Source organism: Grammomys surdaster, unplaced genomic scaffold (genome assembly GCF_004785775.1).
Source record: "Grammomys surdaster isolate TR1022 unplaced genomic scaffold, NIH_TR_1.0 309, whole genome shotgun sequence".
NCBI lineage: Eukaryota > Metazoa > Chordata > Mammalia > Rodentia > Muridae > Grammomys > Grammomys surdaster.
This window is the reverse complement of record NW_021604728.1, coordinates 1563754-1576105: the sequence shown is the minus strand read 5'-3', so window position 1 is coordinate 1576105 and position 12352 is coordinate 1563754. Positions and strand designations below refer to the sequence as shown.

The 12352-nt window shown below is 50.5% G+C and overlaps 1 protein-coding gene across 5 annotated transcripts in view; it reads right to left on the bottom strand.

Moving 5' to 3' along the window:
- Window positions 1-11124, bottom strand: part of Fbrsl1 (fibrosin like 1) — an 89930-nt gene extending 78806 nt beyond the window's left edge. For 4 of the 5 annotated variants that reach the window (XM_028777369.1, XM_028777370.1, XM_028777368.1 and 1 more), the window contains exon 1: window positions 10501-10788. In XM_028777369.1, the coding sequence (XP_028633202.1) occupies window positions 10501-10788 (288 nt within the window). Of the gene's footprint in view, window positions 1-10500 lie in introns of all 5 variants that reach the window. The other variant, XM_028777366.1, reaches the window with a different exon arrangement.
- Window positions 11125-12352: the final 1228 nt, after the last annotated feature.

Sequence of the window (12352 nt, the reverse complement as noted above, 5' to 3'; positions counted from 1 at the left end):
CCTAATCTACTCTTCTAACTGCTACCCTGGCTACCTCCCCAGTAGTGTACCCCAGATACTTGCTGTTTCTCCTGGCCATGCGCTCATGCTCTGTCCTTGTGGCGGCTTTCTTCCTCCTCAAGTTCTCTTCCAAGGAGGTTACAAACCTACCTCTAATCCCTCCAGTAATTGGCTGTAGCTAATTTTATTTACCCAATAGGTTTTTTTCCCCTATTTTTATTTATTTACATTCCAGTCATTGCCCCCCTCCCAGCCCCCCCCACAGTTCCACATCACATTCCTCCTCTCCCTCACCTCCCAGAGGGTGCTCCACCCCACACACATTTAACCAATAGTTTTAAATAAAGGAACAAGGTTTGCATAAGAAAAGCTTGTAAATGCGAGAATTCGAACCTCAGCCTAGACCTTCCGTTAGGATTTAGCATTACAATACATAGCAATACACCAAACCTAGAGAGCAACGTGCTTGGGGTCCACCCGGTATTACCTAGTGTGTGTGTGTGTGTGTGTGTGTGTGTGTGTGTGTGTGACTCCTAAAGGGTTCAGGTCCAAGTTGCTGCCCTGGGCAATAGTTCTGAAGTCAGTCTCCACAATCAATACATCCAAAACCTAACATTTCCTTCCTTCCAGCTCCTTTGTGTTGAAAGGCCATGGTCAATTCTGACAGACTATAGCCTTGTTCTCTGATCCCATTTCTTTTGACATCTGATCTACTGTGAGGACTGAGCCCTAGGGGAAGGTCAATGGGAGAGATGCCCTAAAGGTAGCAAACAGTTTGTTAGAAAGGAAAGAACATGTAGAAGGGACCTATGGAATCTCAGGTCTAACTCATGGCCTGCTGGGTGCCACTCTTTGTGAGGATGTAGGTTCTGTGTACTCTAGACAGAGAATTTCCCAGACATAAAAACAAGAAATTAGATCATGTAGATTTGAGTGTGGATAGTTAAAAGGAGCGGGAACCCAAATGAACAAAGTGGTCCCAGAGCAGAAATAAATTTCAACTGGTGTGGCAAAGGCAGGAAAGAAGGGGAGAAGGTTTGGGGCTCTAGGAAGGCTCCTTGCACATGGCCTGCTCCAGGATAGCCTGGGAGTGTTAGCCTTCAAGTCCCTCTGCCCTGGTCGGGATAGATTGGACCCTCAGTGCTCTCCCACGAGGTCAGTACTCCTGAGGGACAGTCTACCCTAAGCCATTTTTCCTGGCCTATCTATCCTCTTTAGCCAGAGACAGGGCAGGCCAACAACTCATCTATCTGTCCACAACAGCACTTTCTTCTCTAAATCCTGGGAAGACACATCTCATGTCGATGTCTGCCACACTCCAGGCCCTAAGCTTCAACACAGCTGCTGCTCAGCTGTCATCCAGGGTGTCCCCCAAAGCCTCTGTCAGACAGGGGCAGCTGAAGCCAGACTGGATGTTTCTGATGCCACAAGCCTGGGACATGAAAGGATCTGGGTGAATTAAAATGGGTGGGGGAGGGGAAAAGAAAGGGCCTGCTCTCCTCTCTGAACTGGAGTCCACAAATGGCGCAGTTGTGGTCCAGCAGTCTGTCTACCTGGGGTAGAATGAGTCTAAAAACAGACTCAGAGGGACCGAAGCATGTTCATCACGGACTCTCATCCTAGTGTCCAATGGCTGGCAGGGAGAACAAGCACATGCTGCCTCATTACCCTTCCTGCAGACAAGGAACTGAGGCTCAGAGCAGAAAGGTTTTCCCAAGCAGCTACAGACTTCCCTGCTATGGCTGACAAGGCCTCTTCCTAGGAGCTAGGAGACAGTAGCTGTACTGTTAGGGGGTGTGTAGAAGCCCTCAGACAGGCTCATGGTGCTCCTGGAACCCTAAAAAAAAAAATGTAGATTTTATTCCTGGGTGACAGAAAACCCCTGGTATTGGAGCCCTAAGAAGCAAGTATATTCCCAACTTTGCTTGACCAATCCCTATCTCAGATGGAGAAGGAAGCTAGGGATAGTGAAAATATCACCACCAAAAGAAGCCACTTGCTCCTCCTGGGCAGTCACTAGGTTCCTTCCCTGTCTGAGTCTCGGCCATTCAGTCCCAGTTCTAAGTGTATTGGCAACATGGAATGAGGGAAGAGCAGGTTATACAAAACAAAATCTGGCCAAAGGCAACCAAAGCCCTACAGTGTGAGCAGTACCCCCCACCCCCCGAGCCAGGATCTGAGGAGGCAGTGTGGTCAGGGCAGATAAGAAGGATCCCTGTGAGATCTCTAGCTTTTAAAGAGAAGACCCTGGGCCTTTTGAAGACGAAGAAATTGTCAGGATGGAGAAGACACTGCTGGGAGGAGTGAGGACCACAGCAAAATGCAAAGAGATGACATGGAAGCCAGGAGTCAGCTGGTCAGTCAGATGCCAAGGCAAGGGTTACTACCAACATGGGACAAAGCAGGAACAAAAGGAGCTGACCACTCTTTAGGAATCTATGCTTGGATCTCACCAGTGACTCACCAGGAGTATATACTCAGAAAACATCTTACTCTGACTGCGCCTGTTTCTGCACAAGGATGAGAACATCGCTGCAGCCTCTTTAGAGGCTACCAGGAGGAGGATAAACAGCACGTGAAATCCTCCAACCACCTGTATCTTGAAGACAGTACAGCATTGACCTGGTTCTGCCAGTAAGCAACAAGGCAGTGGTGGGTTAAGGCTAGGGTTTACTTTGAGGAACAGCTATACCACAGAAACTTTGACATACTCCTCTAATCCTCACAGCCAAAGGGACTGGCTGGTACAGCATATGCAGGTACCACTGAGGAATCCTGAGAAGTCTAAGGGACAAGTGGTTGTTCCTCTTGGGGCAGCTGCTTCCAGTGAGAATCAGAGCTGGGCTATGAAACCATGCCATGGCCAGGCTTCTACCAGGAGTCACCCCAATGCCCAACTGTATACACTACACATGCTGCAACTGGCACCTGTCTGGACTAGAAAGCTCTGCACATGAGAGGCCACAAACTCAGCAGCTCTCCAACTTTCAATAGAAACCACACAGAAAAGCTCATGTTGTGCCAAGCAGCACCAATACGTGCCTGGAACATTCTTCTTTTTTAGCATCTCAGATAGAACATGGCACTACGGCACTACTTGAGTCCCCACAACACTCATCTCACTGTGATTTAAGAAACCTACCTTGGGTGCTTTGGGGACTCCTTGCCCCAGCCTCCATACATTCCTTAGCTTGCCAATCTAAAATGGACACTTTCTAAGCTGCTCACAATGAGCAACCTCCCCAAAAAGCCACCAGCACCCTCTTTCCTCTCCCAGTTGTACTTTGGCCAGTTCACTTCAAGTGGACCTGAAACCCACCATTCTGTGCCTTTCTCCACAGCCCCCTCAAATGGCCTCTGGACACTCACTGGTAACTGACCTCACAAGTAACATTTGAGGCTAGCATAAGTAGGGAGGAATGGATAGAAGCTCACCCCAATGGCTCAGTCAGCCTGGTCACCCCAATACCCAGGCCAGGCCTGCCTGCTCATGTGCTATGAGACAGACCTATAACCAAAGCCTCATTAGTTATAAACTTAGGGACTTCCAGTCCTGCAAACTGAAACAAAAGGATCCTTTCTAACCTGCAGTCCAGAGGGCTGAGAAACAGGCTCCTGGCAAAGAGTGGGCCTAGGTGGTGTCACCCTCCCTCAAGCCCTCTAGAGCCTTACCAATCTGAATCTGTTAAAGTGTCGGAATCATCATGCTCTCCTCGCTGGGTGAAGCAGATCTACTCTTCATATCCTTAGGCTTAGCCTCTATAGTCAAGGGCTGCCTTCTGTTTGGCTTACAAAGTAGTCCTTGACACAGGTGGCACTGCACACACACACCTCTGGAAGGCCACAGGGGTCCAGAGACACAATTCCACATGAATGGCTACAAAGCAGAGCTCTGGGGACCTACAGGCTGATGTGAGAGCCAGCCAGGTACCTGCTGCTCCACAGTAATGTGTTGACTAGTTTCGTACTCTACCCTATACGCAGCTCCATCACATCCCTCCTACCCTCATATCATCAACCAGAGCTGGAAGCCAAAACCACACCCAAGCACATGTGAGAGCAGAGGTTCTAACCCACCGAGCAGCAGTTGACCCAGTGAGTGGAAGAGCTGTAGGCTAACACTGGGCCTGGATTCAAGCCTGGATCATCTTGGCAGGAACAGGTAGCTCATGGAAGGGAACAAGGAAGTTGTCCAGTGACTGTGGAGTCTGGGTGGAGGGGTGCTGAGGTGAGCAGCTTGGGTCACTGGGACTTGAGTGGACTAGGCCCCTCCCAGATTTCTGAACGCTATAACCAGAGTGAGGTGCCCAGGCTTTAGCAGATGGGCACTGCTATATACTGTATGCATATCAGGTCTTAGCTTCTGCTCATAGGCTGCCTCCTGAATAGGCTTCCTGACTCGAAAGCCTGGCCTCACCACCAACCACACTGACCAGTTAACAAAGCTGGATTCAGGAACCTGAGAACTTTGTCTAGTAAAAGAAGTAGCTATATTAGAGTGCTAAGGGGGATAAAAGAGAAATTAAATTCTCAATCCAGTAGAGCTGGCAGAACAACACAGTCTTAGACCAACCCCACCAGGAATACAGCAACAAAGCTCATAGCAAAACCTGGAATGGACTCCACCCACATATACAACCTTCTCTGGGTTTTAGCAAGAACTAACAACTGAAATGTTACTGGATCCCAAGAACAAAACCCAGGCTCAGTCAGCAAAGTCCAAGAAGGTGCTTCAAGAACAGTGTCCCCATGAGATGCTCCACATCAGAACCAAAATTAGAGGTCCTCACCCACAGGGAAGAAAAGATGGCAGAGAAATACCATCGATCCATGACTCTAGCAGTGCTAAGAAATGCAAAATGAAATGACAAACTGACAGCAGAATAAGTAAATTTACGGTTATAAAAATGCAAGATGACCAGAGTCAAGTGCTGGAGGACCTAATGAGAACTCAAGAGTACTACAGCCCAGGAGCAAATGGGAGCAGCTTTGGGAAAATGGCTTTCTCACTGAAGCAGAAAAAGAATTGAGGAAAAAAGTGTAACAAACAAAATAAAATTCTATTCATTCAAGAACAACCAAGAGGCTAGGAATGTAACCCAGGTGGTGGAACACTTGCCTAGCATGTCCAGGATGGCTCTGACCCCAGTACCACATCAAATCTGGTATGATATGTTCTTATTCCAGCACTTAGGAGATAGAGGCAAGTTACCAGCTACACAGCAAATTCAAGGACAGAATGACCCAAGGAAGTACCCTCAGAGCCCTGCTCTGACAACCACTGCCGGCTCAGTCTCCTCCAGGCACCATACTAGGCCTGCTCCTAGAACACTGTTCATGCAGACCTGAATCTGGTGGGGGGTGTGGGTGGCGGTGGTGATAAGTCAGTGGTGAAGACAGAAGGAATAGAACACAGATGACTGCTGCCTCCCAAGGGGCAGACAATCAGAAAGGGGCAGCCTGTTAGGAGCAGAAAGAGGAGCCCTACTGGGACAGGAGGCACTGTGCCCTATTGTGGCCTTCCTAAGCAAGCAGACAGTTGGGGAGAGAGCCTTCCAAGCAGAGAATAGTTCCAAGCCAATGTCCAGGTCTGAAATGGGTATATGGGGACTCAAGGGAGGCAGATGTGGCCTTAAGGATCCAGATGTATAGAGAAGGTCAAGCCAAGAGGGTAACAGGCCCAACAAGCTAAAAAGAAAAGCTTTCTGTGACCACAGGTAAGGGGTTTCAAATAGATAATAAATGAGACCCTTAGCTGGGCGGTAGTGGCGCACACCTTTAATCCCAGCACTTGGGAAGCAGAGGCAGGCGGATTTCTGAGTTCGAGGCCAGTCTGGTCTACAGAGTGAGTTCCAGGACCGTCAGGGCTATACAGAGAAACCCTGTCTCGAAAAAAACCCCAAACAAACAAACAACAACAAAGAGACCCTCCCAAAAACTATACAGTTGGGGGAAAGGGGTGCCTGCATCAGTGTCTAGCAAGGCAGGCCAAGAAGCTGTCTACTCCAGACAAGGCCCTGGCATTGGACAGGTGCACTGTGCATTCATATGGGCCAAAGGGCATGAGATGACCTAGCTTTCATATGCTGCATCCATTCATCCGATCATCCCCTGGTCTTTCCCTTACCCCCCACAGCTGTAGGACCAACACCACCCGTGAATGCCCAGTACAGTCTAAGAGAAGGTTAGGTTCCAGGCTTCAGACCTGGGACGAAGTATGTACACACACTAAACCTCACACCAGGAATCAGCCACAAGGAGGTACCACAGACTCCTAAATGGAAAATGTCGCCTTCCATAGCTCTCTTCTCTCCTCATCTAGGTATCTGTCTGATCTCAGTTCCCACAGCTATGTACAGACACAGACATGGCAGGGTATACCGATCTTGAACCATATGAGACACTCCCTACCCAGCCTACCAGCAACTCACAGAGGGACCACGCACCTGAGAACAGTCAGGGTGAACAGTTTTCCCAAGCTGTCTCCCAAGAACCCAAGAACCCAAGAACCTGTACCTGCAAACATAAGATTCATGACAAACCTACAGATCTAGTTTGCTGCACAGCCATTCTCAGAGGTCACAGCAGACTGGTAGCTGTCAGATAGGCTGACAGGTTTTTGCTTTTTTTTCCTCCTTTAACACAACTACATAGTCCTGGAACTCAGAGATCCACCTGCCTCTGGAGTTCTGGGATTAAAGAGGCGAGCACCACTGTGCCCTGTCGAAAGTTTTTTCTTTTTTTGGTTTTTCGAGACAGGGGTTTTTCTATGTAGCCCTGGCTGTCCTGGAACTCACTCTGTAGACCAGGCTGCCCTCGAACTCAGAAATACGGCTGCCTCTGCCACCCAAGTGCTGGGATTAAAGGCGTGCGCCACCACTGCCCAGCTCTGTCGAAAGTTTCTTAAGCACAGCTTTGTACAGTGTAGTTTTACAGATATATTTTTATGAATTATAAGTCACATGTACTGACCAGAGAATGCAAAAAACACCACACTTAGAAAGAAGTAACTCATGAGCACCACAGCACACAGCATTTCGGGGAATTTCTCTTTTCATCTTTGCCCCAGTATAGTTCACAGTGCACAGGGGTGAGAAGCAGTAATCCCCCTCCCTGTGTAGACAGTATAGCTCAGTGTAGGGGATATTGGCTATCCAGCTGTGTAGACAGCATCGCATCCATATACCCAACTGCATCCCCATTGTGAGGAACCTCCCACCTGTCAGAAATGACACATATGCCCGCAGTTGAGTGCCTTCTGCGAAGAACAATCTCCTTCCCTGTGTAGCTAGCACAGCTCTCTATGGCTGCTATAAGGAATCCTCTACATAGATGTTACTTGCTGTGACTCCATTGTGAGTAAATAGCACCTCCCTTCATGTGTAGGGGTACATCTGTTCCTCACAATTTCCCTAGACAGAGGCTCTAAAAAACAGCAGACACCCATGGAATGTGCCACTGGAACTGAAGCAATATGACACCTAATTTTTATGTCTTGTTTTTTCGTTTTCCCAAGACAGGATTTTCTCTGTATAGCCCTGGCTATACTGGAACCAGCTATGTAGACCAGGCTGGCCTTGTAAACACACAAAGACAGATCCGCTTACTTCTGCCTCCAAAACTCTGGGAGTCCACCACCACCACCACCCACCACCACCACCCACCACCACCACCACCCACCACTACCACCAGACTTGCACTCATCTTCTTTAGGAGCTTGACCTTCTGATCACAATCAACTTGCACAAACAAATCAACAAAATCATATGACATGAAAGCACAGGGGGCTTCTGCTTGGAGATGGTATTTAAAAAATGTTCTCTTGATAGTGACCACCTTAAAGCTACATGGGCCTGAGCCCTGCTCCCCATAGTCTAGCCCTAAGGGATAGAAAAGTGCTTGTCTGCCTGGGGCTGAATGCAGGGCTCATCCCGTCTCCTAGAAATACAGGTACTGGCACAATTTGTTCAGTGACCTAAGGCACAAGTACTGTGCCTTAGGAGGAGGATTAGGAGAGGATGCTTCTGTTCCTAAACCAGTTCCTCACCCTTTCACTGCTGGGTGACAGGAGCACAGTCTCCTCTCACCTTTGTCAGTACATCAAGAGAATTGTCACAAGGAAGAAAATCTACTTTTCCTAAATGCTGTCGGGAGGAACCATGGTTCTTGGATCCCTGTCCTTTCTTTTTTTTGGTTTTTTTTTTTTTTGAGACAGGGTTTCTCTGTGTAGCCCTGGCTGTCCTGGAACTCTCTGTAGACCAGGCTGTCCTGGAACTCAGAAATCCGCCTGCCTCTGCCTCCCAAGTGCTGGGATTAAAGGCATGTGCCACCACCGCCCGGTGGATCCCTGTCCTTTACTCTCAACCTGTTAAGAGAAGACCAGCAGGCATGTCCTCAGTTCCAGCATGAGGCTCTTAGTCTAACTCTGTGGTTAAGTGTCACGATGCACCCTCTAGCCAATAATCACTACCATGACATGTGTTTGTATCCCCACAGACACAAAAGAGTCAAAGGTTTCATCCCCTATGTGGACAAAGGGAGATGAACAGAGATATCTGAGGCTGTCCAGGCTCAGGGAGCCTTCACAGACATTCTCAAATAAGGTAATGGGTCATTGTTCCATACATCTCACAAGCCATTTACATACTGAACTGCCTTTGAGGGGATATGCAGACTTTGCTGACACTCAAATAGTGTCACGGCATGTGGGGATCCTAAAGTCAATGTTGAGAAGAGCTCTCCCTCTGGGCTGGAGTCCTGCTGATCCTGAGAATGTGGCAGGCCATCTCCCCCAACAAGTGAGGCTGCAGAGCAAGGGACCCAGCAGTGGGGCAGTCCAGACTGTAAACTCCAGTCTGCTTGTATCTCAGATCTCTCATCTATAGAGTGGGAGTGTCCAAACCCGCTTATAAGGTCATTTGAAAGGATAAATGAGTTCCTATCTGTAAAGTCAACTAGCAGAGTGAACTAATCATCACTATGATACTATGGGATTATACTTGATCAGGGAGATAAACCACTACAGTTTACCAGTAAATAAATGAGGCCCATCGAAACTCTTCTAGACATGATCTAGATTTGTCCAGAAATCAAGTACTTTCCAAGGCCAAACTCAGTAGGTCACAAGTGAGGCTGCCCACGAGGATACCAAGTTTTTGTACAGGTGTAAGAAGAGACAGGATAATCTCTCAGAACCTGGGTAAGTTGGTGAGACTGTACAAGTCAACCCTCTAGATGTGGCCTAGAAGACATGGGAAGGCCAGAGAATACAACCACACCCAACCCAAGCCAACCATTTAGATACAAATGGGCTGGTCTAATGACAGTGCGATGTGGCCTTAAGGCAGTAACTCTGGACTTCCTGAAGGGTCATTCCTCTCTTCCCAAGTATTCACTCCTCACTATGTTGAGTCTCACTATGTTGTTTCCTTCTGGGTACTGGGAACCCATAGGCACAATCCTCCCATTGACAAGTTTGAGGGGCAGAATCTCAGGAATACGAATCTCAGTCATGTCTCCACAGTGTGGGAGGTGAAACCCAAAGGTGTGATGAAGACATGGAGTTAAGAAATAACTTGTTTCAGATGAGATCTTAAATTGACAGCTGGGATAAGCTGTAACAGCACCAAACAGTACACAGGTAGACAGAACACGTAAGGTGAGGCTGTAAAGCCTGAGACCCAAAAGAGGCCCAAAGAAGAAATGTGGAAAAGGCGAAACGGATGTACAGGCTCTTTTGAGTTCTTTATGGGCCTAGGAGACACAGGTGTGGCAAGGTAGGAAATGAGATTGCAGATCTGGAGCCTGTGGTACCACAGCTACAATGTAGGGGCTATAGCACAGTGTCTGGCTGTGTCATTATTATCACTAAGGCAGAAACACACGGAAGCCTTCGTGTCTTAGCACATCAGGACCAGACACAATACAACAAGCCCCACAAAATCATCTCAGTTTAGGATCTTTGGCTTGGACCCAGAACTCATCTCATGTTCCTCGAGGTTGTGTTAATGCCCTGAAGGCCTGACCAGCATTTCCAACCTGAGTTCCCGAGACAAAGTGGCTACTCACTAGCCCACTCACTCACCATCTCTCTCACTTCCTTCTCTACTAACCTGAGTTAAGGTAGGAAGGACACTTTGTTCAACAAATACTGTGCATGACAACTCTCAAGTCAGACATGTATTTTTAGTAAACCTATTCCCTATACCCAGTCCCCTCCAAACAACCCTTGAGAGATCACACCGAACAGGAAGAATCCCTAGTGTCCATCTTATCCTGCCTCCCGAGGCCCAACAATGTCCAGTTGCCCAGCTGGTCCCGGACGCAGCGATAACTTGGCAACAAGTAACAACCGCTGCAAAGCTCGCTTGGATGGCGTGGTTTAAGTCCTCCCACACACCCCTCACTCCAGGTCCTCTTCCTGGCAAGGTGCAGCGCGGGCCCAGGAAGCGTGTGTATGGACTTCCTTGGTCCCGGGTTCTGGCCTCCCAGCCCACCTACCTCCAGGGCCTCCAGGGTGCTGAAGCTGGCTATAGCGAAGCCGTCAATAACCTCCTCCTCCTGCGAGCTGGACTCGCGGCGACGGCGCCGCGGGGGGCGCGCAGCACGCAGAGGCGTAGGGCGCTGAGACTGCGCGCCGTGGAGTCCCGCGTTCTCCTTGCCAGGACTGGGCTCTGGGTCCTCACCGGACGACGGGCTCTGCGCGCGGGCGTCCCGGGCGGCTTCCCGACGCCGGCCACGGTCTCGCTGAGCGCGCGAACGCCGGCTTGGCCGGACCTTGGCCTCCATGGCGGCGCCGCGGCGGTGACCTTGGCGCCCCGCGCCGCCTGCTACGCCGTGCCGCCGGGCTTCGAGGGCGCCGCGCGGGCTCGGGGCCGGGGCGGGCTCGGGGCCGGGGTGGGCATGCCGGGCGCGGGCTCTCAGCACCGGACGCCGCGCGGGCTAGGACCCCGGGTCCGGCGCATCGGAGTGCGGCGGGCTCTCAGCGGCCCTAGACCAGGTCCCCAGGGACACAGCCCACGGAGACCGGCGGGCAGCGGCAGAGGGCGGCGGGTGGCGGAGCTTCTGAGCACCGGGACCGTGAGGCAGACAGAGTAGTGGCAGCGGCCAGAGCGGATAACAACTGACGCACTTCCGCCGGGCCGGAGTGCCAGAGGAAGCGGGCGCAGCTGGGGGAGGCTGACCCGTCGACTCCGCCCCGCCCTGGCCCCGCCCTGACCCCGCCCTTCCGGGCTAGATGGCTCAGCGCTAAGCTGCCCCTTGCCTTTTCATATTAAGCCCCGCCCCTATAGGGGGGGCTTCCCCTTTGCCCCGCCCCTACAACAGGCTACACCCGTTTGCGCACTTCTCTATAAAATTCCGCCCCCCCCACTCAGACCACGCCCCATTCTTCCCGGCTCCACCTCTCTGGTCTAAGCTCTCTCGGTTCCTTAAGCCCCGCCCTTGCCTTCGGGTCCTGCTCACCTGTACAGGGCCCTAAGCAGATCCCTCCCACTTCAAGCCCCGCCCTTATGGACCACGCCTACTAGGCAATTAGCGCTCACATACAAGTACTGGCCAGCCACCTGCGGCGAGTTTGTGGCGGTCAGCGCCGCCCCTTCCGCCCTTCTTGTAGGAGGTGATGGGTCTATGCACCTATAGTAGCTTCCGGCAAACTGAGTAGAAGCACGTGAGAGAGTAGGCAGGTCGGTTCTAGGGCCTACTGTGCTGGAGTCCTGGAGGCAGTGTGTAGGTCACCTGCAGCCCCTCAAACCCGATCTCACCCTGGTCCCCAAGCTAAATTAGGTAGCTCTCTGAAAACCAAATCCTCCAGTCTCAAGTTTGCTTTCCATAGAGACCTGCCTGCTAGTCCAAGGACCTAGGGACTGCTGTTATGAGGTTCAAAGCTAGACAAAACCATGGGTTTCTTCAGCAACTTCCCCAGTTGGAATATCCTGGTGCACATGGAGCCGACCACTAAATTCACACAGCAATTACCCAAAAATCTCTGAGGTTGCCGGTCGGTGGTGGCGCACGCCTTTAATCCCAGCACGTGGGTGGCAGAGGCAGGCAGATTTATGAGATCGAGGCCAGCCTGGTCTACAGAGTGAGTTCCAGGACAGCCAAGGCTACACAGAGAAACCCTGTCTCGAAAAAACAAAAAACAAAACAAAACAAAAAATCTCTGAGGTGCTTTGATGACTTTCAGAAGTGGGAACATTTGACATGAAGAAAGAGGTGTCACAGCTTGGGCATTGGGCACTAAGTGAAAAGTGACATTGAGCCATGTCTATATCTGAGCAGCAGAGGCTCTGAAAGGAAGCAGACACAGCTGGAGAAAGTCCCTGGACAGGACCTGAAGTGCACATTATCT